General features: G+C 41.7%; 1 protein-coding gene across 1 annotated transcript; it reads right to left on the minus strand.

The window, feature by feature from the left end:
* Positions 1 to 411: 411 nt before the first annotated feature.
* On the minus strand, positions 412 to 9,678 carry nt5e (5'-nucleotidase, ecto (CD73)). Its single transcript, XM_052086746.1, has 9 exons — positions 9,290 to 9,678; positions 8,994 to 9,216; positions 7,910 to 8,098; positions 6,057 to 6,254; positions 5,801 to 5,955; positions 3,960 to 4,068; positions 3,224 to 3,373; positions 2,769 to 2,969; positions 412 to 1,130 (listed from the first exon to the last, which is right to left on the minus strand). Exons 1-9 carry the CDS (start codon positions 9,626 to 9,628, stop codon positions 970 to 972), a joined length of 1,725 nt encoding a protein of 574 aa, XP_051942706.1. The 5' UTR covers positions 9,629 to 9,678; the 3' UTR covers positions 412 to 969.
* Positions 9,679 to 22,916: the final 13,238 nt, after the last annotated feature.

The raw sequence follows: 22,916 nt of genomic DNA on the forward strand, positions 1-22,916 counted from the left end.
AATGTTTGCCTTCACCATAAAACCGAACCGATATTTGAAGAAAAAAAAATAGAAATCATTTAAAATATTATCGACCAATCAAAGAAACATCCGCCAAAATTTCTTATTAAACTGTCAAAAAAGTGTAACTGCAACAATATTCAGACTTTTTATTGTTGATGTACAGTATTTTATTTTTGTTGTCATATTATGATGACAGATCAGAAATGGTGTGAGAACTCTCATCTCTTTTTGGAAAAGGGGAAGTTTAATCAGTTCTGTACAAAAATAATGGAAAAGAAATATACTTTTTGAACTATGACACTATTAGATTGGGTCATTACTGTACTGTATGTTAGTACTCGGAAATTTGAACATGGTTCAGTTCAAGCACGAGTAGTGATAAGAGTTAACAAAGCACAAATGAAACACTAAGGTCAAATTGCTCTTTATTCATCAAATGAAATGTAAACATAATTTAAAAATATAGAAATGTTGTTGCTTGGCACACAGTTGAGGCAATGCAGTTGCATCATGCAGTGCTCCCAAAACAAGTAGTGTCTTAAAATACGTGCGGAAATGTCTTTTGAGCAAAGCAAAGTAACACCAAATGAACTGTTACCCAAAAAAAAATGTTCAAGGCCACGTACAGATCCATTCGTAATACTGTCGACCACTGAATCTCAAAAGTATGCATTTCTCCAGATACAGTTTTTATTTGAACTTATTTGCAGTGCATCTTAAAAAGGTGTTTAGTTACAGGCAGACTAGTAGCAGGCGGCTACTAGTTTGGCTTAGGCAGGCTACTTGAAACGTGTAAACATTTTTATGTCACGTGCATTTTGTAGGAGGTATTCACCTTTTACTCCGCCTACTTTCAGTGTACTAAAAATGTATTACATGACCTTTTTTAATATTGTCATTTTTCTGGAGCATTTCTTGCTTGCTGTTGAATCTCCCCTGAAAAAATCTCTCATGATAGTTTCCCAATCAGAATGTCAGAGATAGGCCTAAACTTAACAATGGCAGGATGAGGCTTTGGGCCAAACATGCCGCCGAGTTGCTCCTGAACTTGATCCGACCTTCCACAGCTGGGTAGACAAGCTTCCTGTCAGAGATGTATTTGGACAAAACCAAAATGTCCATATCACCTGCAAGAAGCAAATACCTTGGTTCATAATTGCTTGGCGTGTTAATATTTTACAAAAGAAATGCTTGCACAATATTTGTTTTTGTACAGAATCCTACAATATTACAAATCAAAAATGTTTTGTCCAGTACGCTGTTCTTGAGTGAAATTGCTGCGTTCCCTCTTTTGACTTCAACTTATCGGGGTGTCAAACTCAATAGCACATGCGGCTGAAACTCAAAGCACACTTTAAGTCTTGGGCCGTCAAGGATAAACATTTATTGAATAAAACTTTTTTTTAAGCAATATGCCTTGAAACAGGTCAACCTGTACTGTTTCCCACTTGAGGCTGACTCAAAGTAGAGATAATAATAAAAGCCAATGAATGGACAGATGTTTGGTTTTTGCTCCTTTACACCCCCCCCCCCCCCCCCCCACCCCAATACACTTCCGAGATATGTTTGTGCACCATTGTGGTTGCATGTGTGTGTTTTGAAAAGGGCGATGACAGACCAGTAGGCAAATGTGCAGAAGATGGAATAAGACTCTTTACACGAGGCAGACTTATCAAACATGGTAAAGTCAGCAACACTTAGGCAGCGAACACAGCAGTTCCTGTCATCCATCCATCCATTTTCTGATCCGCTTAACCCTCCCAAGGGCTGCGGGAGGGGGCGGGGTGTGCTGGAGCCGATCCCAGCTGTCTTTGGGTAATAGGCGGGGGACATCCTGAACTGGTTGCCAGCCAATCACAGGGCACAAAGAGACGAATAACCATCCACACCCACACCCCGGGACAATTTTGAGTATCCAATCAGCCTGCCATGTATGTTTTTGGAACGTGGGAGGAAACCGGAGTACCCGTAGAAAACCCACGCCAGTCCGGGGAGAACATGCAAACTCCAAGCAGGGAGGCCAGGGCTGAAATTGAACCCAGTGAGGTCGACGCGCTAACCACTAGACCATTAGCCCAGTTCCTGTCAGTGCCTCATATTTGAAAGTAATTCACACCACTTCCGGTGCACTATAGATTTACGTCCATGCTGCGTTCCAGGAAAGTGGGAAGACAGATTTATCTAATATTTCATCCCTTTCGGATTGTACCGTGCAATCTCCTATCCTATCCCAAGTTGGCCCACATGTAAGGATTCACCCTGCTTATTCAACAGGCTAGCATTTTAATATGGACCATTACTCGGCAGACATTGTGCATTGTGCATCAAAGATCTGTAATCTCTCCTTTCAAAAGCTATAGCCTTTTAAATGGCACAACATGGTTGGCAGTTAAATCAAATCTGCTGTGCAAGGGAAAATGAGACTAAGTCGTTACAGTCACACTCTTCTGTCTAGTGCCAATAGCCTAGCACATTTTACTGAAAATGTTGAGTCATTGCAAACGCAAGTCATTCTGGCTTTGAATAGTTTGTGTGTTTGAGATTAACTCATTCAATACCAGCCAATTCTGAACCAAGTCTGAAAAGACGTTTAAAAACGTCTTTGGGAGTGAATGAGTTAAAGATGGAAAACAATTTAGGATAAATATCTACTAATATCCTTATCATAAGAAACACTGCAGCAGATAAGACTTGGAGACATTGCAGTACTTGTGCATACACACAAGTGGTCACAAACTCGGTTAAAATGTCGTCCATCTACCCACCTGTATTATGCTTCAGCATTTCCTCCTTGAACATGCTGTAGCCGTCACCGCCGCTCACCAAGTAGGAAGGCATGACTACAGTGTACGTCTTCTCCAGGTCCAGAGGTTCGTACTTGGGGACTCTGCACTGGGTGCAGAGGACAGATAAGGATGCGACCCGCTGGTTTACTGGCTTTGACAGGTCATACTCTACATGGATGCCTGCAAACGTAGAAAAATGTGACTTTTGTTAGAAACAGAGAACTAGGTCAACCCTCAATAGGGCGTCATCATTTTGTTTGGAACGATGCTTAGATTTATGTTGGTGAGGTGGAAGTGACAATTTTTTGATCAACACCAACTGGCCACTAAACAACCTGGAATGATTTCACAGCCTGCCGTCTCGCTTTTGTCGCTTCGCAGAAGTTACCAAATGATGAACTTGGGCAATATTGTTAGGAGATAAGAAATGATACCTGACACTTGCAGGAATTCTCCATGCTTGCCTCCATATCTGTGAACGGAGCGTTCAAAAGCCTTTTTGATGGTTGACCCCTTTATCTGGATCAAGTCCATAGTTTGTTGAAATGGTAAGACAGTCAGGATCTCCTCCATTGTGATGGTACCTGCGAGTAAAGGGTCACACAAAAACAACAAGAGTTATGAAACAAAACTGCCACCTGCCCATCACATGCCAAGAAGTACATCAACACAGGATTGCATCATTGCTTTGGCCCAGTTTTCTGCTGTCATGATTTGAATGTGGAACACCATCTGGGCGGCCCGGTGGACCAGGGGTTAGCACGTCGACCTCACAGTGCAGAGGTCGTGGGTTCGATTCCAGCTCCGGCCTTCCTGTGTGGAGCTTGCCTGTGTGGGTTTTCTCAAGGTACTCCAATTTCCTCCCACATTTCAAAAACATGCATGGCAGGCTGATTGAACACTCTAAATTGTCCCTTAGGTGTGAGTGTGAGCGCGGATGGTTATTTGTCCTTGTGTGCCTTGCAATTGGCTGGCAACTGGTTCAGGATGTCCCCCGCCTACTGCCCGAAGACAAAAGGGGTAGGCTCCAGCACGCCTCGCGACCCTTGTGAGGATAAAGCGGATCAGAAAATGGATGGCTGGAACACCACCTCAATGTGAGGTGAACTGTGCCTGCAAAGTTGAGAAGAATTAAAAAAAAAAAAAAAAATTGTCCTCTTCATAGTTTACCGTTTTTGTTGCGCTCATCAATGGCTGTTCGAATGACTCCGCTGTTCAGTATGCACACGGCCACGTGATTCCACTGCAGCTCATGAGAGTATTTTAAATTGTGGTTCACCTGACAATCACAAAAGGAAAGAACAAAGTGAGATCTTGAAACTGTGCTTTTCAACTGTTAACTGATGTGGCTCAAATGGCTCACAAAAATCATCGCAAAATACCAATCTTGATTATTGTCACGATGTTGAAATATTGCTCTTCAACTTATTTAAACTGCCAGAATTAAAACATCCGTACTGTTGACCAAAGCAACATTTCATTCACGTTTTATGTAATGAGTCAACTAAAGAAAAAGGAACATGGATAAATATTTTTTTAAAGAAATTAACCAACAGTACAAAGTAGTTGAGAAACTTTTAAATAACATGGGGAACTAGTTCACAGTCTTGACTGAGTGTTTTTACCTATGCAAAACACAAAACAGAGTGCCCTCCCCCGGGCATATGAGGATGCCTTAAAATGTGAACACAAATTTTCCAACCATGAATTAACATGTGGGACAAATGTGCATCTTTTTTAATAACATTACAAATTGCATTGTTTCAAGTTAAAATATAACTATACAAAAATAATGTGAAAAATTAATACAACCGGTACTGTATAATGGGATGCTTCAATGCATGTATCATATTTATTAACTCATTCAGTACCAACCAATTCTGGACCAATTCTGAAAAGACGTTTAAAAACGTCTTTGGGAGTGAATGAGTTCATATCCAAAGCAAATTAAAATGAACTCAATAGTGCAAATAAAAATAAAACAGAACATTTTAATTTAGAATCCCAAAATATTTTTGGAGATAAACAAAAATAAACGAATTGCCCTCTCAGGGATAATTAAGACACCGTAGATTATAAACATGACCATCTTTCAATTCCGCTGGGCGCTACATAGCCCGTTGACATTAGTGCTGCCTTTAAAATATGCATTAGCATCATCATTATCATCTACCAAGACAGATCAACCAGTTTTGCCATGCTTTATAACATCAATGACACGGTCGATTTCTGCTTTCACCCGGTGGCCTCAGCGTTAGTAGCAGCAAACTGCTAATGCTATGCGTGCTGGCAGCAGTTAGTGACAGGCTGGACTTAGTCCCTCTGCGTTTTATGCTTTTCACACGATCACTTGTTTGGTACTACTCAAGCTTTGCCCAAATTCATAGTTTTTGTCCTTCAAAGGTTGAATTTGTCGGGCACATGACTTGACCTCACGCCTGTGTCCAAATGAATGCGGTCTTCAAATCTGGCCTTTGTTTCCATGGAGATGAGAGGGCTTCATCTTTGATACTCAAAACATGTACAGTACATGGTCAAAGGCACCCTGCGTTTGCACTCTGTGGAGTTTACTTTTAAATGTAAGTATATGTTTTGGCATTCTGCATGGATGGATATCACTTATAAGACATCAGGCGTGTCTAATTTCCCCATGTTTTATGCCACCCAAAGAGGCAGTCTACATGATGCTTCGGAGGGCTCAGACTATGAATTTAGACACAACTTTAGCGCATTTCCACCACGTTTGATCAAGTAAAAACGCATCAGGTGATAACCGTGATCAACCTGATATTTAGCGCAATCGCTAACCACAATCATTTTATCGCCCAGACCTACAGGATGTGGGTGATTATCTCCCTTGCCTCTGCAACCCAAAATCAAATTGTTGGGCTGTACATGCAACGGAAGGACCTGAGGTTAGTGTCAAAGCTGATGTGCCAAGCATATTGTCTCATGGTTAACTTTGTGGTTTGTGGTGCTGACAGTTTATAGAAATTGTTTCTGTGTAATACCATGGCGTCACAAATCAAGTTTCCCAGGTTGCATTCTCGGAAACGACACTCCTCAAAAGACCCATTGAGGTACACTAATGTTTGGCCGACATATTTTTTCGAGTACTGAGCCAGCTGCTCCTTCCACTTCTCAACATCAGCAAGGATATTGGGATCTGGAGGGCGAAAAGGAGAAATGAAAACATGAAACGAGCTTTTTGCAGCGTATTCTAATCCCACGCAGCCGGGTGTGACTGGGCCAGTTACTGCAAGTTACCTTGAGGTATGCTCTTGTCCAAAAGGATGGGGTTTCCAACTGCTTTGACAACATTTCCAGCCTGGTCAAAGGTAACCTTCAGGTAGCCCAGGTATTTTCCAAAGGCATACGCCTGGACTACTGGCACATTTCTGCCATCATCTGACCTCACCATGAACGGGTACGGGCCTGCTGGCACTTCAGTAGACGGAGCATGTCCTACAGGGCACAATAATATAAGCTTAATTATATAATTGTTAAGTACGAGTGATAGACGGATCGATCCAAATATTGATACTGGTGTTGGCATTGATATCGATTGATATTAGTATCAGGACATCAAGAATTGAGTCATGGTTTCTCTCCTGTATGCACTGCTGCGGTTTTATCGCATTGCTCCCCCCCCTCTTTCTTTTGTTTTGATGTTGTGCTGCCCGTCACGTTACTCAGCATCACCATATAAACATGTAAATAGGTTCAGCCAGCATGACCGAGCCAGCAACGCGGTCAACCGGCACATCAAAAGGGACCGAAAGGATGGCGCAGAGGAAGACTAGTGCTGTGTGACTCTTTCCAGGTTGCAAATTAAAAAGGCAGTCCAACAATTCACAAACGACACATTATTCAAGCAGTTGGAAGATTCTAAGAAATTACCCGGAATAGGAAACAAGGTGGAGCAAAATCCCCTATCGCCTGGATTCAACATACACAAGCCCCCCACTTGCTGTGTATACTGGTAAAGGCCTTTCAGTCTAGCAGACATCATCCATGTAAATATCCTCAGAAGCCAACTCCCAGGTATAAATTATGCTTAGATACTGAGGCAACAGATCTGTCCCTTAGAAATGTGTTATTGAAGTGAATACATTTACTGGAACAAAAGTACGATTGCAATACCGCTCAGAATATAACTGACTCCATCATATATAAACAATGGTATCAAGCATCAAAGGGTTACTGTATACTTCCTACATTTACATTATAATAAGTCAACTAATACTGAACTTCTGTTATAAATAGAAAGCATTTTAAATTTACAGTTAAAACATTCCCAAATAATTTCCCCCTCTTTTAAATGAATACTGTATTTGAAAAATGGCACACAAATGCGTAATGGTCATAAAAAATATATTGAGTTTGCAATTTCATAATGCATCATCCTTAATTATTAGGAAGTATTGGAACAGATATGAGCAAAACTGGCCCCGCATTCATTTGTTGGACAATCAATACTAAATCTTGTCCTTTGTAGTCTCGCACAGACTCATCTAATGTTTCCTCCTTAATGTAAATCTACCATCTTATTCTTTTCACGATCATGTTTAGTTTATCCCAAAACTTGTCCGGGTGGGGATCGAGGGCTGTGCTGACGTAAAATGCAATTGATTTTTAACATGCCTTTCTTGACATCCTTTGACAGACAACAATGTCAATGCAACAAATGCTTCATCCATATAAGCATGTAGGAGTTGTCCACTGCATCCTAATCCAAGCATCCAGTTTCTATAAAGCTTGCTTTAACCCTTTCATGCACCCCGTAACCTGATAACATGATAAGATGTCCACTGTAGTAACCGCTGTTCCTGAAAGGTGAAATAATGTTCACCGGTAAGCCGGATCCTATCTCAGATGACTCTCGGCAAGAGGTGGAGTACATTCTGGACTCAATTGCAGGTCACATGCAGACAAACAAGCATCCATATGCCCATTCATCCTATAGGCAAGTCTTTAGTCTTCACAAAACTTCAGAAAAAAACGAGAAAATGCACGTACATATCTATGTATGTAAGAGCATATGCTGGGTTCCAGCCCCAGTTGGATTTATGTCAAATCACAATTGAAGTATTGATTGAAGATGACGGGCAAATACGTACCGGTGTATAGGAATGTGTTGGTGTGTCCTCCAATAACTACGTCGATCCCCCTGACTCGCTTGGCAATTAATTGATCCACATCAAAGCCAGAGTGTCCCAGGGCAATGATCTTGTTATAGCCGAGTGTGTGCAGCTTGTCAACCTCCACCTGCAGGGATGCCACCTCGTCCTCAAACTTTAAGTGTGGCCCTAATACGCAAACATCAGAACAAAGTCAAGGTTTAGCAACTGATTCGTGCAGCTCTGACAAAACAATCCATACAATTTGTACAAATTGTGAATCCATCCTACCTTTTCATGCAGAAGTCCATTGAGAAATGAGAGGATTTTACCATTGCAATATCAATTTCAAAATAAATGTATGAAGCGACATGTAAATGGACAATGGAAAAAAAAAGTATTTATATATCTTGGTTTCAATATTATTTCTGTGGACTGCACCATTCTGATTGGAAATGTACACTTTTTAAAGGATGAATATGAAATTGACAGCTTTAAGTTTCATTACACGTTAACTTTTTAACATTAAAGTTAACAGTGGTAAAATGGATGAGAGAGAGAGAGAGAGAGTTGTGCTTTCTGTCGCTGATGTTAACACGAATAGAGAGATTTTGGTGAGAGTCTAAGCTCTAGAATTTGTACTTGTACTTAAGGAGTTGAAGCACTACTTTTATTTTTGCTAGTCTTTTTTCCCCCCATTAAAACTCATTCCCTCCCAAAGACATATTTATGTCTTTTCACACTCCACACGTTCAACTCCAGATACATTTTTCCTCAATGTTTCCAAGACTTAGGGTATTTTTTTAAACGGAGGGAGGGGGCGGGGGGGGGGGGGGGGGTCTAGAATTGGCTGGTACTGAATGAGTTAAGTGTACTTCTACTTAAGTACAGGGCTATGAATACTGAAGCGACCGATGGATATTTCTGATTACGTGATATGGTCTATGAGGTTACCGCATCCTCCTTTCGTTAATAGGGAAGAGAGAGAGACATGGCCTTATATAGGCAATGAATTGGCTCAAATCACAGTTTACAATTCAAAAATTGAAATGAATGGTGATACTGCACGTGTCAACGTTTTTACCTGGAATGGACAAGAAGGGGGTTTCCGTGGTGGTGTATCCCACCACGGCCACTTTTTCCAAGCCCACATTGATCACCACGTGAGGCCTGTAGTAGCGGGTGAAGTTGGCCACCAGAGTATGGTCCGGTTTGATGTTCGAGCTCACTATTGAGCAATTAATATTCTGCAGGAAAGGCGAGATAAGACCCTCCACTCCATTGTCAAACTCGTGGTTCCCAAAAGCCTGTGGCGCACACAACCCAAAGGTTCTTTACACTTGCAAGACTTGACCTGGAAGCGTTTCAAAAGACAATTACCATCACGTTATAGCCAAGTTTGTTCATAAAGTGAGCCGCTTCCGCGCCTTTGTAGTAATTAAACCACACGGTGCCTTGGAACTGGTCGCCGGCGTCCAGTAGCAAGACATTCTTCTCCTCCCTGCGGATCTGCGTCACCTTACTGAAGCGTCGCGCAACTCCCGCGAAGCAGGGACCCGCTTCGGGACACTTCCCAGAGTCCACGCTGGTCTCTTCGATACGCGCGTGAATGTCATTGGTGTGTAGCAGTGTTACCTCCAAACTCGAACCCCGCTGCCAAGCGTCAAATAGCAGAATCAGGTTGAGGCAAACCGAGACCGTCTTCCACGAGAAACTCATCGCGTGTGTGTGCGTGTGACTGTGTGCGTCGGAGGCGGGATGGGGAGGGGGTGGGGGGTTAGTGACAAAGACGAGTAAAAGGGCAAACGGAAAAAGGCGTAGGCTTCACTTTCGTCTGCGGTTTGGGTCTTTGGAATACATTTGGAGGAGTGATTATTATATATATATTTTTGCGTGACCGAGTGGGGTATGTAGTGCAGTGACCACAACACGTAAAATGAACAGCGGAAAAGGAGTGGGCTCCTCTCTCCTCTGCGGTATGGGTGGCGGAGGAAACGTTGTCCCGACAGAGTAATTTTTTACTTTCTTTGCGTAACGTCTTCACTGTGGGTCTACCAGTGTTTCTTCAGCGTACAACTCTTCTTGGGTAATGATTCACGCAATGATTAAACAGTTTAATACAGTATATCTACTTGTCCATCCATCCTCTAAATCCGTTTATGGTCAGAAAGGTCGCGGGCTCGCTGGAGCGTATCCCAGCTGACTTCAAACAGTAGGCGGGGGAAAGCCTGTACTGGTTGCCAGCCAGGGCACAATAGACCAGGGGTGGGCAAACTTTTTGACTCGGGGGCGGGGGGGCACATTTCTATTTGACAGGTGGGCCGGGTCAGCACAAGATACGGTACATATAAAAAACTGCATAGGTTGACAGTCCACACCAAACATCAACAGAACAAAAGCATTAAAGTGTGAACATACTTATTTTTTAATGAAAACAGTGAAACAACTATTGTATATGTCCTACATGAACGTCCAAGTATGTTAACAACATACATGTGTGACAACTCAACTGATGTCGCGCAACGAACTTTTGAAATCAGCCTCGGGACGCTTTGAAGTCTTCGATGCTCATAGTTAGCGCTATAGAACTCGCCTCCTCTCTTATTAGCGGTCCAGTTTGCGGACGGTTTAACCTCAATTTACACAGTTTAACCTCAGTTTAACCTCAAAAACCTTAATTGTGCACCAATCTTCGGCGGGCCGGATTAAAAAGACCAACGGGCCGGATCCGGCCCGTGGGCCGTAGTTTGCTCACCTCTGCAATATTATTTCTCCTATTTTACCCCAAGAGACCAGCTCAAAATTTGGAGGAGTCCTTTAATTCATTTACAATGTAGACATCAAGCGGAACCACTCACCTTCTGTGGCATAGCTCCGTGTTAGCAAGGAGTGGTCAGGAAACATGTCTGAATACTTTTTTTCTCTTTTCAGTATCGAACAATTGAGTCTTACAGTCAGTGGCAACAATATCCATTACGTTCGTTCACATTGTAGCAAAGTAACATGGCTGAGAAGTCATTGAAAGTAAAAAGCAGACACTTATGCTCAACACATTACAAGCAGAAACAAACCCAAGTAAAATGCATCACTTACAATTGTGAAGATTCAAGACGTTTTTTTTTGTCATTGTGCTTTTTAGATATAATTTTAGTTATAATAAGTAGTATGCAAAACGGTGTCAGCTCTGATTGGCTGTTAGCTAGCAAATGCATGAGAAAAAAAACGTTAAAAATATGAATTGGATTTCTGACATTTACTTCCAAATATAAAATCTTCACATAAACATCAAGAAAGAAAGATTAAATATGCCGTAATAATTTAACTTCGACAATAAATAAACAAATACAATCCAGCTAGGATTGTCCTCCCTGCGCGTGAATGGCGACCCACAGTGGCCAGAGTTAGGTTTACCAGAATAATTTCCAAAATTTTGCTAATTACACAATTTACATTCAAGTATGATACTTTAATGGCATAAGAACCCTTCATTTAATTAATTCATTCAATACTAGTAACTAAAAATAAGTTATTCGAGTGAAAAAAAAGTTGATTTGAAATAATTCAAGCCAATTTAAAGGGGAAAAAACAACATCCAAGTAAAGTGAATGTAAAGCTCCAATACAGTTGTTGGCTCTAAAATATAACACTGGAGGAAACTATATATGGATTTAACAAACTGTTGTCTTTTTAAATTCGAAAACGGCATCAGTAAATGTCAAAGCAGGCCACAGAAGAGTGTTTAAGCCCTTTTTGAGTCTATAGCAAATTAGCAATCACTAGATAAGCAACAGTCGTTTGTAACCCTTTCATGCAAAAATAATGATAATCTACATCAGGATTTTTTTTTGGCAAGCGTTTTTATTAGTCTTGAGGCATGGAAAAAAATGGAAGTGGATGGCAACACACATGAGGGTCCATTGTAGTGGTTGATGCACAAATGTGACATTAAGATGAATTAATATGAGAGAAAACAACATTTAAATAGCTGTCCATTCTGTCCCTGAAAGGGTTAAAGTGCGACGTAAACAAAACAGATTTGAGTTGAGTATAAGTATAATATTTGACAAAAATATTGATTTTACATCCCCTTCCTTTTAACTGAGAAAGTAACATTAAAGAAAGTCAAAAAGGAGAAGTGTCTAAATATACCTTCTGGCATCCAATCATCCATCCATTTTCAATGCCGCTCCGCCAGCCGACTTGAGCTGAGAGACAACAGACTGGATCCAAGCCAAACGCAGCACCATTTGACAGTATTCATCTCATATTTGAGGACAAATATTGATGTTGCATCCTTTTAACTGCTTTACTGGGTAAACAACATCAATCAAAGTCAAAGTAGAGCTCAGAGGAGAGTTGAAATGAATGCCGCATAATTTTAACCTTTTGAAATCAATCATTCAATCGATCAAATGTTATTGATATAGCAATTTTCATACATAGAAATGCAACTCAAAGTGCAAACTGTGCAATAAAAACATTCAAAATACAACTTAAGACCTTCCCCGTACCTCCTAAGTTAAAAATGTGTCTGAATTCAGATGATTTTATTTCATGCAAACACTTGACAAAATAAAACTGAGTAAATTCAACACACCATTTTTTTCAGTGTAGGGGTGAGGTGTCGGAAACAATATTGGTCAGGTCAAAATATAGCTCATTGTTTTTAAAAACACCTCTACAAGTTAAAAAAATGGAAGTGTGTTTAAATACTCATATTCCTTGTAAAATGCAATATTTCTAAAGTGCTTTTTCAATAAAAGTTGAGGTTAGTGTTTAATGGAAACAACTTTGCAGTCGTATGATTGAAAGTAGAGCATAAAAGTGGTTTCATTGTACTTTTTTGCTGTCTGAATATGTCAAAAAAAGAATATTGATGAAACATAATTTAAACCTTTTTTAATGTGAAAACATAATCTGAAAAAAAGTCAAAGTACTGCTTAAATGCGTATTTCAAATCAACCGCCGCTGACTCTACAGACATAATTTTGGAATGGGGGGGGTTGATCCATATACATCTGCCTTCAGACTTTGGAGATTGAGGCGACACTGTGCAGTCACAAATGAATTGTGTGATAATAACCCAACAAACAACGCTAGCGACAGGAAGAACGCAGCAAACGGCAAGAGCGGGATCTGAGCTGTCAGGGAGCAAAATGAAAAGCAATAAAAGTTGACAGTATAATACTGCACGCAGGAGGTGTGCAACAATGCTAAGTGACAAGTGAAAACACCCGTGTGCAATCAGGTTGGCATGCATCACTGTGCTGAGAGCCTGTGCTTCAATTCTCCAACAAATCTCATTGGGAGCAAACGGCTAGAGTGACAAACGGAAACACATTCATATATTTTATCTACGAAACTGTACTTGTCCTTAAGTCCCTAACTGTAGTCTTGTATGTGCATTCATTTTCAAGGCTTATGAGTACACTCTCTTGAGAGTGCAAAGCTAAATGCACATCTTTTACTATTCCATACGCAATGACGCCAACAGCGCCAGATGAAATCAGGGTCCCGGCCACTGTGTCCAACATCTGTGTAAAAGCTTGAGTAAAAGTAGCCTGCAGGTTCAGGGGTGTGGCCAGAATTTTTTTTTTCCAGTGGGGTGGCCAGGATGACACAACACCTCAGTGGGGTGTGGCCAAGTGTAGCCGTGGATGTGTGTGCCTGCGCGCAGGTGTGTGAGTCGTTCACAGTCAGGGTCTCATGAAATAAAATTCACAGAATAATGTCCATCGCACTCATAATTAAGTGGGAACAAGTCAAAGTGAAAAGCAACATTTTACCTTACAAGCAGACTCCACATCAAAGTAAAAATATCCAATAATTTGGCCTTTGCTAACTTTGATCAGAAAAGAGGACAAATCTTCAATTGAGGCACCTTGAATACAACTTTATTGTTAAATGTGCTGTACGTATGTGTAACGTATAGCACAGATTATTGACATCCATGTATCCGGCTTTCAGTACATTGGCAGACTATTGATGCAATTCAAGATTCTTAATAACCCTTCCGTGCACCAATAATGATAACCTGTAACCTGATAACATGATATGCCATCCCCTGTTGTAACCTCTGTCCCTGAAAGTGTTAATAATAAATAACTTGACTTGCCATTACTCAGTCAGAATTTTTGTGCGGAGCAAGGACGGTATTCACATACTCACAGATTTATTCATTTATTTATTTCTCAGAAGTGCACCTCTTCACTATTTTTGCACTCAGGCCAAAACTAGCAAGTTTTACTTAAGCACCATTTTCTGGCATCTTGGTGTTGACGAACTTTGCTGAAGTGAGTTAAGGTTTTTCGTGAGACAAACTAGTGCATTGCCACCATCTTTTTGCAGCTTGGTCACATGAAACTATGTTTAAATGAATTAAGTGACTTTATTCAGACAGAAAGAGTGCTTTTCCACCATTCTGGCATCTCTTGACAATTAACCTTTTGGGGGAGCACTGGTTATGTTTGGTCCCTCTACCCAGGGAATCGCTGGTTACTTGTCAAATGCACATTCAATACAGTATTTTACGAAAAATACATTAATTGGACTTCAATTGCATATTTATAATAAGTTAATGGGCAGCCCGCTGATCCAGTGGTTAGCGTGTCGATTCCAGCTCTGGCCTTCTTGTGTGGAGTTTGCATGTTTCTGCCTGTGCCTATGTGGGTTTTCTCCGGGTACTCCGGTTTCCTCCCACATTCCAAAAACATGCATGGCAGGTTCAGTGAACACTCCAAATTGTCCCTAGGTGTGACTATGAGTGTGAGTGTGAATGGTCATTCTTCTCTGTGTGCCCTGCAATTGGCTGGCAACCAGTTGAGGGTGTCCCCGCCTACTGCCCGAAGACAGCTGGGATAGACTCCAGCATGCCCCGCGACACTTGTCAGGATAAAGCAGATCAGAAAATGGATGGATAATAAGTTCATGTACCGTAGTTTAAAAAAAATTAATACACTCCAATTAAAAAAAAAGAGCTTTTACAAACAGAACCATTATTGTCATGGTTGCAGACACCGGTTTATTTTATCATAAGAGGGGCACCACATGAGAAAGCTCTCGATGTGATGCCCTGTTATTCTTCACCATGGCAACCACAATAATAAATCCCCCTTTTTCAATGACTGCCCTTATGATGGTGTGACAGTATGCAATTCAATGCATAAGAAATGACCAAAAGCAAAGGCAAGCTCGCTTACATATGGAAGGCGATGCACGGGTGCTGTCACTCGATGATGCAGAGTGCATCGAGCCTCCTTTTTCCCCAGCAGGCAAGCTGTAGACACACATGGCAGCTTTGTCGCCATGGAGACTTGCAGGCTTTAGGAACTTGTGGGTAAGGAGCCAAAGCCTATTGAGTGGGAACCGTGCCTCTGTGAAATACTGAGTGAACCAAAAAAAATTGTCGTCCACTTCTTCCTTGTGCTAATAGATCTTGACAAGCTTTGGACGCCTCCATCCAGCCCTCTGAAAACACTTAGTGGAGATCAGTGCATGTGTGCGAGTGAGAGAGAGGCGCATTTATGGCATCATTGAACACTAATGGCTACAAAATGCTGCAGAGGTCATCGTAACGAAATGTGCATTTCCAGATGCAGCTTAATCAATTGAAATATTGTCGTAAAGCTATTTTGTGCCGGTCATGCAATTAAAAATGTGAAACTTTCCGATTATACAGATGAATTTAACTCAAATAAATAGTTTTTAGGAAAGCTAATTCCTACAGAAGTTCTATGTTAAAAATCACTTGCATTGTTTCTCATGTAGCATTTAAAGATGTGTCACGGGCCACGTTTTCAGGGACAGTGGTTACTACAGTGGGCAATTGATCAGGTTATCAATTATTTTGTACATGAAAGGGTTAGTCAGCGGTAATTTATAACTATGAAAATGGTTGGAAAGGAAAGCATTAGCTTTTCTCGGTTGCTTCAGAACATTCCTTAGATCAGAATTGAATTTCTCAAAACTGGTAGTTCAATTTTTTCCCTTTGTTCTATGCAGCGCTGTCTTATCCTTTTTGAATCAGGACTTTTTTTTAAATCAAATTATATTGCAAACAGTCAAAGAGAAATGTGAATCTTGTCCGGTCTTTTGCAATCACTCTTCCACATGCACAAAGGTATAACTTTCAATTTAGAACACTGAATTAGTCCCCAAAACTTAAGCAACATTTTCCATCAGCGACATCCCCCAGAGCACACCATCGTATTGACAACAACATGACTAATTAGTTGACTGTCTTATCCGTACACAGTGACACCAAGTCTTGTCATTCCGATGGCACTGACACAAATATGTATATAATGGCTTTTCCAAGGGAACCATGAGGTTTTAACATTCGCATGTAGAGTTTTGAGGAGTGTACTTTCTGCTTTGCAAATTTCATTTCGGATCTGTGAAATATACCAAAGTGACCGAGATAAACTGAAAAGATTTCAGTGTTTGTAGTGAATCTATGTACAGGTAATACTGATGATCCCCTTTTGAATTGAACTACTAACATAAATGTTATTTTAAGTCACTGAGATGCACATTAATAATGAACCACTTTCAGAATCAGTGGTTACTACAGCGGACCGTTTGTCGTGTTATCAGGTTACAGGGTGCATGAAACGGTTAAAATAGTTTGTATCAGCAGCAATAGAGGACATAATCTACCTCATGGAAGACTGAGAAACAGACTCTTTTCTCTTCAGCGCTTTGTCTTCTTTGATCAGCCCTTGTTCAGGTCGCTGCTTCTTTCGTAATAAATATCCCAGAAAAAGCAATAAAAAATGACCTATTGTTGAACTGGTTCTTAACATTTGGTGCTAAAGCGGCTGACACTTCCCTTGCTAAATATTTAATCCAAAGCAATGCCGTGCCTCTGGGCAGCTGCATGCAGTCATTTGGCAAAGTATGACTAAACATAATAGTATAAGGTCAGGATTCTTGTCACCTTGTAGTTTGACCATGTCGGAATTATTTTGGACACATTAGCCGCCAGAAAACACACTGCATGTAGAATTCAGAGGAAAGTCAGCCAGGAACTTCCAATTTGAGTAACACCATATAGGTGCCACGCTCATGGTCACTCATGAAGAGGAGGTAGTAAAGCAACATTGACACTTTCAGTGCAATGTGTCTTTTGTTTTTCTCGCAGCCACATAAGTACTTTTTGCCCAAAACGTAGTACGCTATAGGTTTTGGGCAATTTTTTCCCCTCCCCTCTGTATTCAAGTCTTGCTCAGTTTTCCCGCATTCTCTGAATGACAAGTCGCAGGGCTAAGGTTGTGTCCCAGAGGTTCAAAGGAACATATGGATGCCAGTGTGTTTCCTCGCAGCTGTCTCATGTTGAATATTTAGTTACAGTTCAGGATTCACGGTTTGAGATTCGCGGTTCAAGACTTGCGACACAAGATATGCGGTTCAGGATTCGTGGTTCAGGATTCGCGGTTCAGGATTCGCGTATCTTGAGACTCGCGAGTGAAGACACATGGTTCACGATTTGCCGTTTCCGATTCGCGGTTCGAGATTCGCAGTTCGTGATTCACTATTCGCGGTTCGCTATTCACGATTCATGATTCGTGGATCGCGATTCGCGGTTTGAGATTCGTGATTCCCGATTTGCGGTTCGCGATTCACGGTTCCCGATCCACGGTTCAAGATTCGTGATTCAGGATTTGCGGTTTGAGATTTGCAGTTCAAGCCTCGCGACTCAAGATACGTAGTTCAGGATTCGCGGTTCTGGATTTGTGGTTCATGATTCACGGTTCAGGATTCACGGATCGAGATTCGCGGTTCAAGACTCGCGACTCAAGATACGTGGTTCACGATTCGCGGCTCAAGATTCGCGGTTCAGGATTCACAGTTCACTGTTCACTGTTTAAAATTCGCGGTTCAGGATCCACAGTTCGAGATTTGTGGCAGTTAAAGACTTGCGACCCAAGGTACACGGTTCACGATTCACGGTTCAAGACTCATCCATCTATCCATCCATCCATCCATTTTCTAAAGACTGATCAACAATTGCAGGACTCATTTAGACAAACACCATTCCCACTGCTCGACATGTTTTGAAATGTTTTTGAAATTTGGTAGGAAACCAGAAAGGTGCCAGAAATAACAGGCAAATTCCACACAGGAAGGCGAGGGCCAAAATTCCAACCTCACTACTGTGAGGCTGGGAGGTAATTTCAAGTTGCAATTCAAAACTGACTGAAAACTCCAGTTATTATTATTATTATTTAAACACAATGTCACATATTGATCATCCAACCATCCACCAACTCTTTCGGGATGTCGGTGGGTTCAAAAGTTTGAGAAGCGCTTTGACTAATGACCTCACTTGTCAGGTGTAAATGTTAACCCTATTTCCACTTTCTTCACTAGAACTGACGTGTGATGAGCACACGCCTGCAAATCCTGCGTCAGTGCTCTCGTATGGGCCAACACACACCAAGCACACATGTATTTCATCGGTCGGAGACGTGCGATATGTGACAGCCTATTCCTGCGGGAGGGTGCGAATCAAGCCTCATCTCACGTCGCCCAAATAATTGCGTCTAATTTCGTTTGTACCTCATAGCGACGTGTCATTTACAATGTTTCCTGCCTGTGCCGTTGGGTAATATTCTATTAATTGCTAAAAGGAAGCCATCTGTGGTGCTGCGGTTGATTTATGGGAATGTGAAGAGCTCAAAATGCATAATGCAACCATTCTTGGTTGATTGGCACAATGGTACCGTGGCACCGTCACACCTGCGGCTTTGATAATTCAATTCTCTGCTTTTGCTTCTTTCTCCGCGAAGCGTGGCGAGGGTCCAGCTCGTGCAATCAATAAGCAGTTGGTTTCCCATCTGACCATTCTGGTACTAAATGGACTCAGTCTTTCCCACACGAGCCGTAACAGGCCTGACTGCAGTACGACGGCTCATTTCCCGTTTTGTATTCCCCAAAGGGGGATGAAGTTGTGCATCACGCTCGGGTTGTGAGATGTACCTGTGACCTTCCTCTTATTGGATGCCATCCAAAAAAAGTCACATAAGTGTTAATTTACCGGTGGTGGCCAGGCAGGGCCAGCGAGCCATTCTCTGCAGGCTTACTAAACTTTAGCAAAACCACCAACTCACGTCTAGAACCTTAATTCAAATATTTGTTCCAGGAAATTGTCTGCACTCACCATTATGTCTCCTTTTTCTACGGCCTCATATATGTGGATTGATGTTTGATTTTGTTTTCCCAATCAGATTTCAGCCTCTGGCTTGCCATCTTAATCAAATCTGCACAGGGCCTTCAGAATCCGTACAGTGAACACCCACATAATCGTGGTTTGGCATTCACACAGTCATGTATCCTTGATTCGCTGAAAAACTTACCCGCTGTTTTTGTGCTCAGGCTAAAGCCATGTTTAATGTCTAAATCTTGCTTTGGCATCTATTGGAATCTTGGTGTCAAGCACTCGTGTATAAAATATACAGTTTATTTAAAGGTGGCAAAGCGGTCGCCTGCTTAGCACGTCCACCTCATAGCACAGAGGTCATCGGTTCGATTCCGGGGCCAGGGCTTCCTGTGGGTAAGTGCCTGCCACAGTAGTCTACATACAAGGGGTCGTCTGAAAATTAGGGCAAAACCGCTGCAAAAAGTGGCACACGGGCCCTTTTCTACTCCATCATCATCATCATCATCCCATCTGGAAAATTAGACCCCGACCCTCATAAAAACTCATTCACTTCTAAAGCCGTTATCTTTCCTATGTGACACACTTTGAGCAGGCAGATTGGCGGAGCGCAAGGCGCCATATGCTACTGGACCGGACCGAGGATGCACTGCGCTGGGGTGTCTCCTGGAATGCAACATGTGACCTACATTTGAGCCCGGCATGATGGCTTTAATGCTTGAGAGAGCGCTTATTCAAACACATAATAACATGGCAACCCGAGACAACTGTTAAAACACAGTAGAACCTCCAAAATTGACTCTAAATTGTTATTATAGCAGACTCATAGTCAGTGAGCATTTGGACTAGTATGGGTGGGGAAAGGATGGCCCGTGGGCCATCTATAGCCCATTTCATTCTTTAATCCCACCTTTTTACATACACTTGTTGCCACTCATACAGCAGAATAAGTCATGGCTTCCCGTCAGGTTTTGTATTATTGTGAGAAACTGTTTCAAACTTGCGGTGGCCCGCTGACAGCGACATAACCACTGTTTTTTTTCCTTCCCAGATCTTCCAAGCCAAACACAGCTGACCTAGCAGCTCAGCGTGGTCACCTCCCCCGTGTGCTCTCATTACCGCTTGGAAGAGGGGAAAATGTTTTCCGCGGTGGTGAGTTTTGGGTAGGTGGAGAGGGAGGCATGTGACAACCAGGGGATCTGCCCTCATTTTGGATTTGTCCTATTTGGTACCAAGTCACCAGTGCTGTCCTTTGGAAACGAAATAGAAGTTCACGAGACAACTCAAAGCTGACCAATGAAAATGAAGCACCTGTTATGATCTCAAAGTTGAACAAGTGTCAAATAATGATTCTGACTGCATTCATAAATTTCAGTGATTGATTATGACTGCAAGGGACATGAATCATTTGTGCTGCTCCTTCTATTACTTTGTACTTTATCTTGCTATGCAAATGATTTTTTTTAAGATGCTTTCACTGTATACTAATAGTTGTTTTTCTTTAGTGGCACCCCACTGGTCACGTGCGAAGTGAAACAACCGAGTAAATCTTCTGGGCTGCCTATTTCTGAAAACGTCTCTCTGAGTGATTCATCGTAGAATTTTACCAACACCGCAAATCACAATGGTTCATTTAGCATGTTATTGTTTTTCTAACAGTGTATCATGAAAATATAAACCAGTGTCAGGTTTCAAGGAACAACATATGGCTAAGTGGAGAGGAGGCTACTGTAGTGCAGAATGAGTGCAATTTACACAAATCTACACACTAATTTAAAAAAATATGTAAATGTCGTATATGAAGCGGACTCCAAAATGCTTTTGTCCCTCCCGCTCTGGCCTCCGCAACTGTAAGGAAAGACACTTGCTTCATTCTCTGTCCCAGTTGTCACTATAGCAAAAGCCATAGTTTCGCCCCACAGTCGAGGCAGCGGTGTGAACCGTCACTCACGCGTTCCAGCCCTCTGAATTGTAATCGAATGGAATCGTGATGTGTCAAGATTCCCTCTCTCTCTTGTCAAATCTCACTTTAAAAGCTATGTTTGTGACTCACTGTGATGTGAACCTGAATCAGCTCATCACTTATTTTTGGTCCATCAGGTTCACTTTATAGCAGATGCAATGTGCAGCTGCGCAGAATGTGAATGATGCTTTTAAAACAGCCAGCCCAGGACTTTAACAATAAACATCTGGACTAACCAACAAAAATATGATAGGAAAGGTCTCTCCGGATAAATGCTATCGTGATACTATTTGCACTGTGTATGAAGGTTAATGATTGGATAGACAGGCATGGGAAAGTCCGTTGGGTAAACCTGCACAATCCAACACGTTTTGATTGTCGCTGTTTTCATCCATCCATCCACCCGTTTTTTAATATCTCTGATCTTCTTCGTGGTCACGCTTGAGCTGGCATATCTCAGGTGACTTCATGACAAAAGGGAAACTCCTCCCTGATCTGGTTGCCGATCAATTTCAGGGATCATATAATGATGGATGACCATTTGCAATCGCATTCCCACCATCACTGAGTGCGAACGGAACCCATTTTGCCCCTTTCTTGTCGCTAAATATGTTAAACTAAAATACCGGATGTATTATAACTTTATAACTGTATTATAACATCCGGTGTTTTAAACCGGATGTTATAATGCTTTATATAGCTGCAAATGGAAAACTAGATCAAGTTTCTACCATTTTCCCTTTCTGTAAATCACAGGCCCGCGAAAGAAAATCAAACATGTCAACTTACATAATGCTTGCTAAAATCTTTACCAAAATTCGTATTCTCATGCGTAACAAATAACAGAGATATTGTAAGCATTTTCTTGTTGCCAAACCACTCATTGCAGTAACTTAAACAACAGTTGAATAAATTGTTATTCTTGACTTCTTCATATGGTTTCCGTCATAACAGCCTTCCAAGGGAAAAACGGTAACTAAAACGTGGCCCGTGACAAAAATGGGTTTGACAATCCCTGCTGTAAATGATCAGGGCCTTGTGTCCCAATACCTTTTTTCCATATGTCAAACTGAACTGGGTGAGAGAAGTCAGAGATTGGTCACTGAAAGGTAATATTGCTCAGAAAAATCTCAAAGTCTTCTGGAGGTTTACAGGACTGAAAATAGGCTTTTCAGAGTCAGCAGGAGATAGGATAGATAGGATATGTAATCTGCAACTGTGCTTTGCCCAAATACGCCCAGAGATGAGGTGAGATTACATACAGGGGCGTGCGCTGTCTGAGAAAATGCTGCTGCTGCTGCTGCTGCTGCTGAACTAGGTCGCACCCAATGAATAGGAACATTAAAAAAGGCATGTTATAAAGACATCTTTAAATGCAAATGAAGTGTCACACTGAGAGCTTTTGTGCGAATGTAGCATTTAATATAAATCAACGTTTTCCATGGAAAACAACATGGAGTCAGAGCAAAATGATGGTGCAGGCAAGTAGCCATGACACAATTGGACACAGCATGTTTTTGGGTGTCGGAATGAAGATGTGAAAACAGAGAAAGTGGACGCCGTAATAGTGTGTGTGCCTCTGCATCAGGTGTCACATCCACGGCAGGTCGAGGACGACAATCATGAACTCACAGGAGGGTGCACGGACTATTTCGCAACCTAATAATGCACAAGGCAGCTCATTCGTAGGTGCTCAATGCGAATTATCCGTTGTGACCAAGTCTTCAGCTTTCCCTGTTTCTCTCTGAGACTCTTATCTTCCCATTGACATGCAAACATTGCGCTCTTCTCTTGTCATCATTCTACACGAGCACCTATTTCCAACACACTTCCATTACCATATATTTCATTCTCAGCCATTCGGCCATCTGTCTGCTGATGGCAGC

This window comes from Hippocampus zosterae, chromosome 14 (assembly GCF_025434085.1).
Source record: "Hippocampus zosterae strain Florida chromosome 14, ASM2543408v3, whole genome shotgun sequence".
NCBI classification, from domain to species: domain Eukaryota; kingdom Metazoa; phylum Chordata; class Actinopteri; order Syngnathiformes; family Syngnathidae; genus Hippocampus; species Hippocampus zosterae.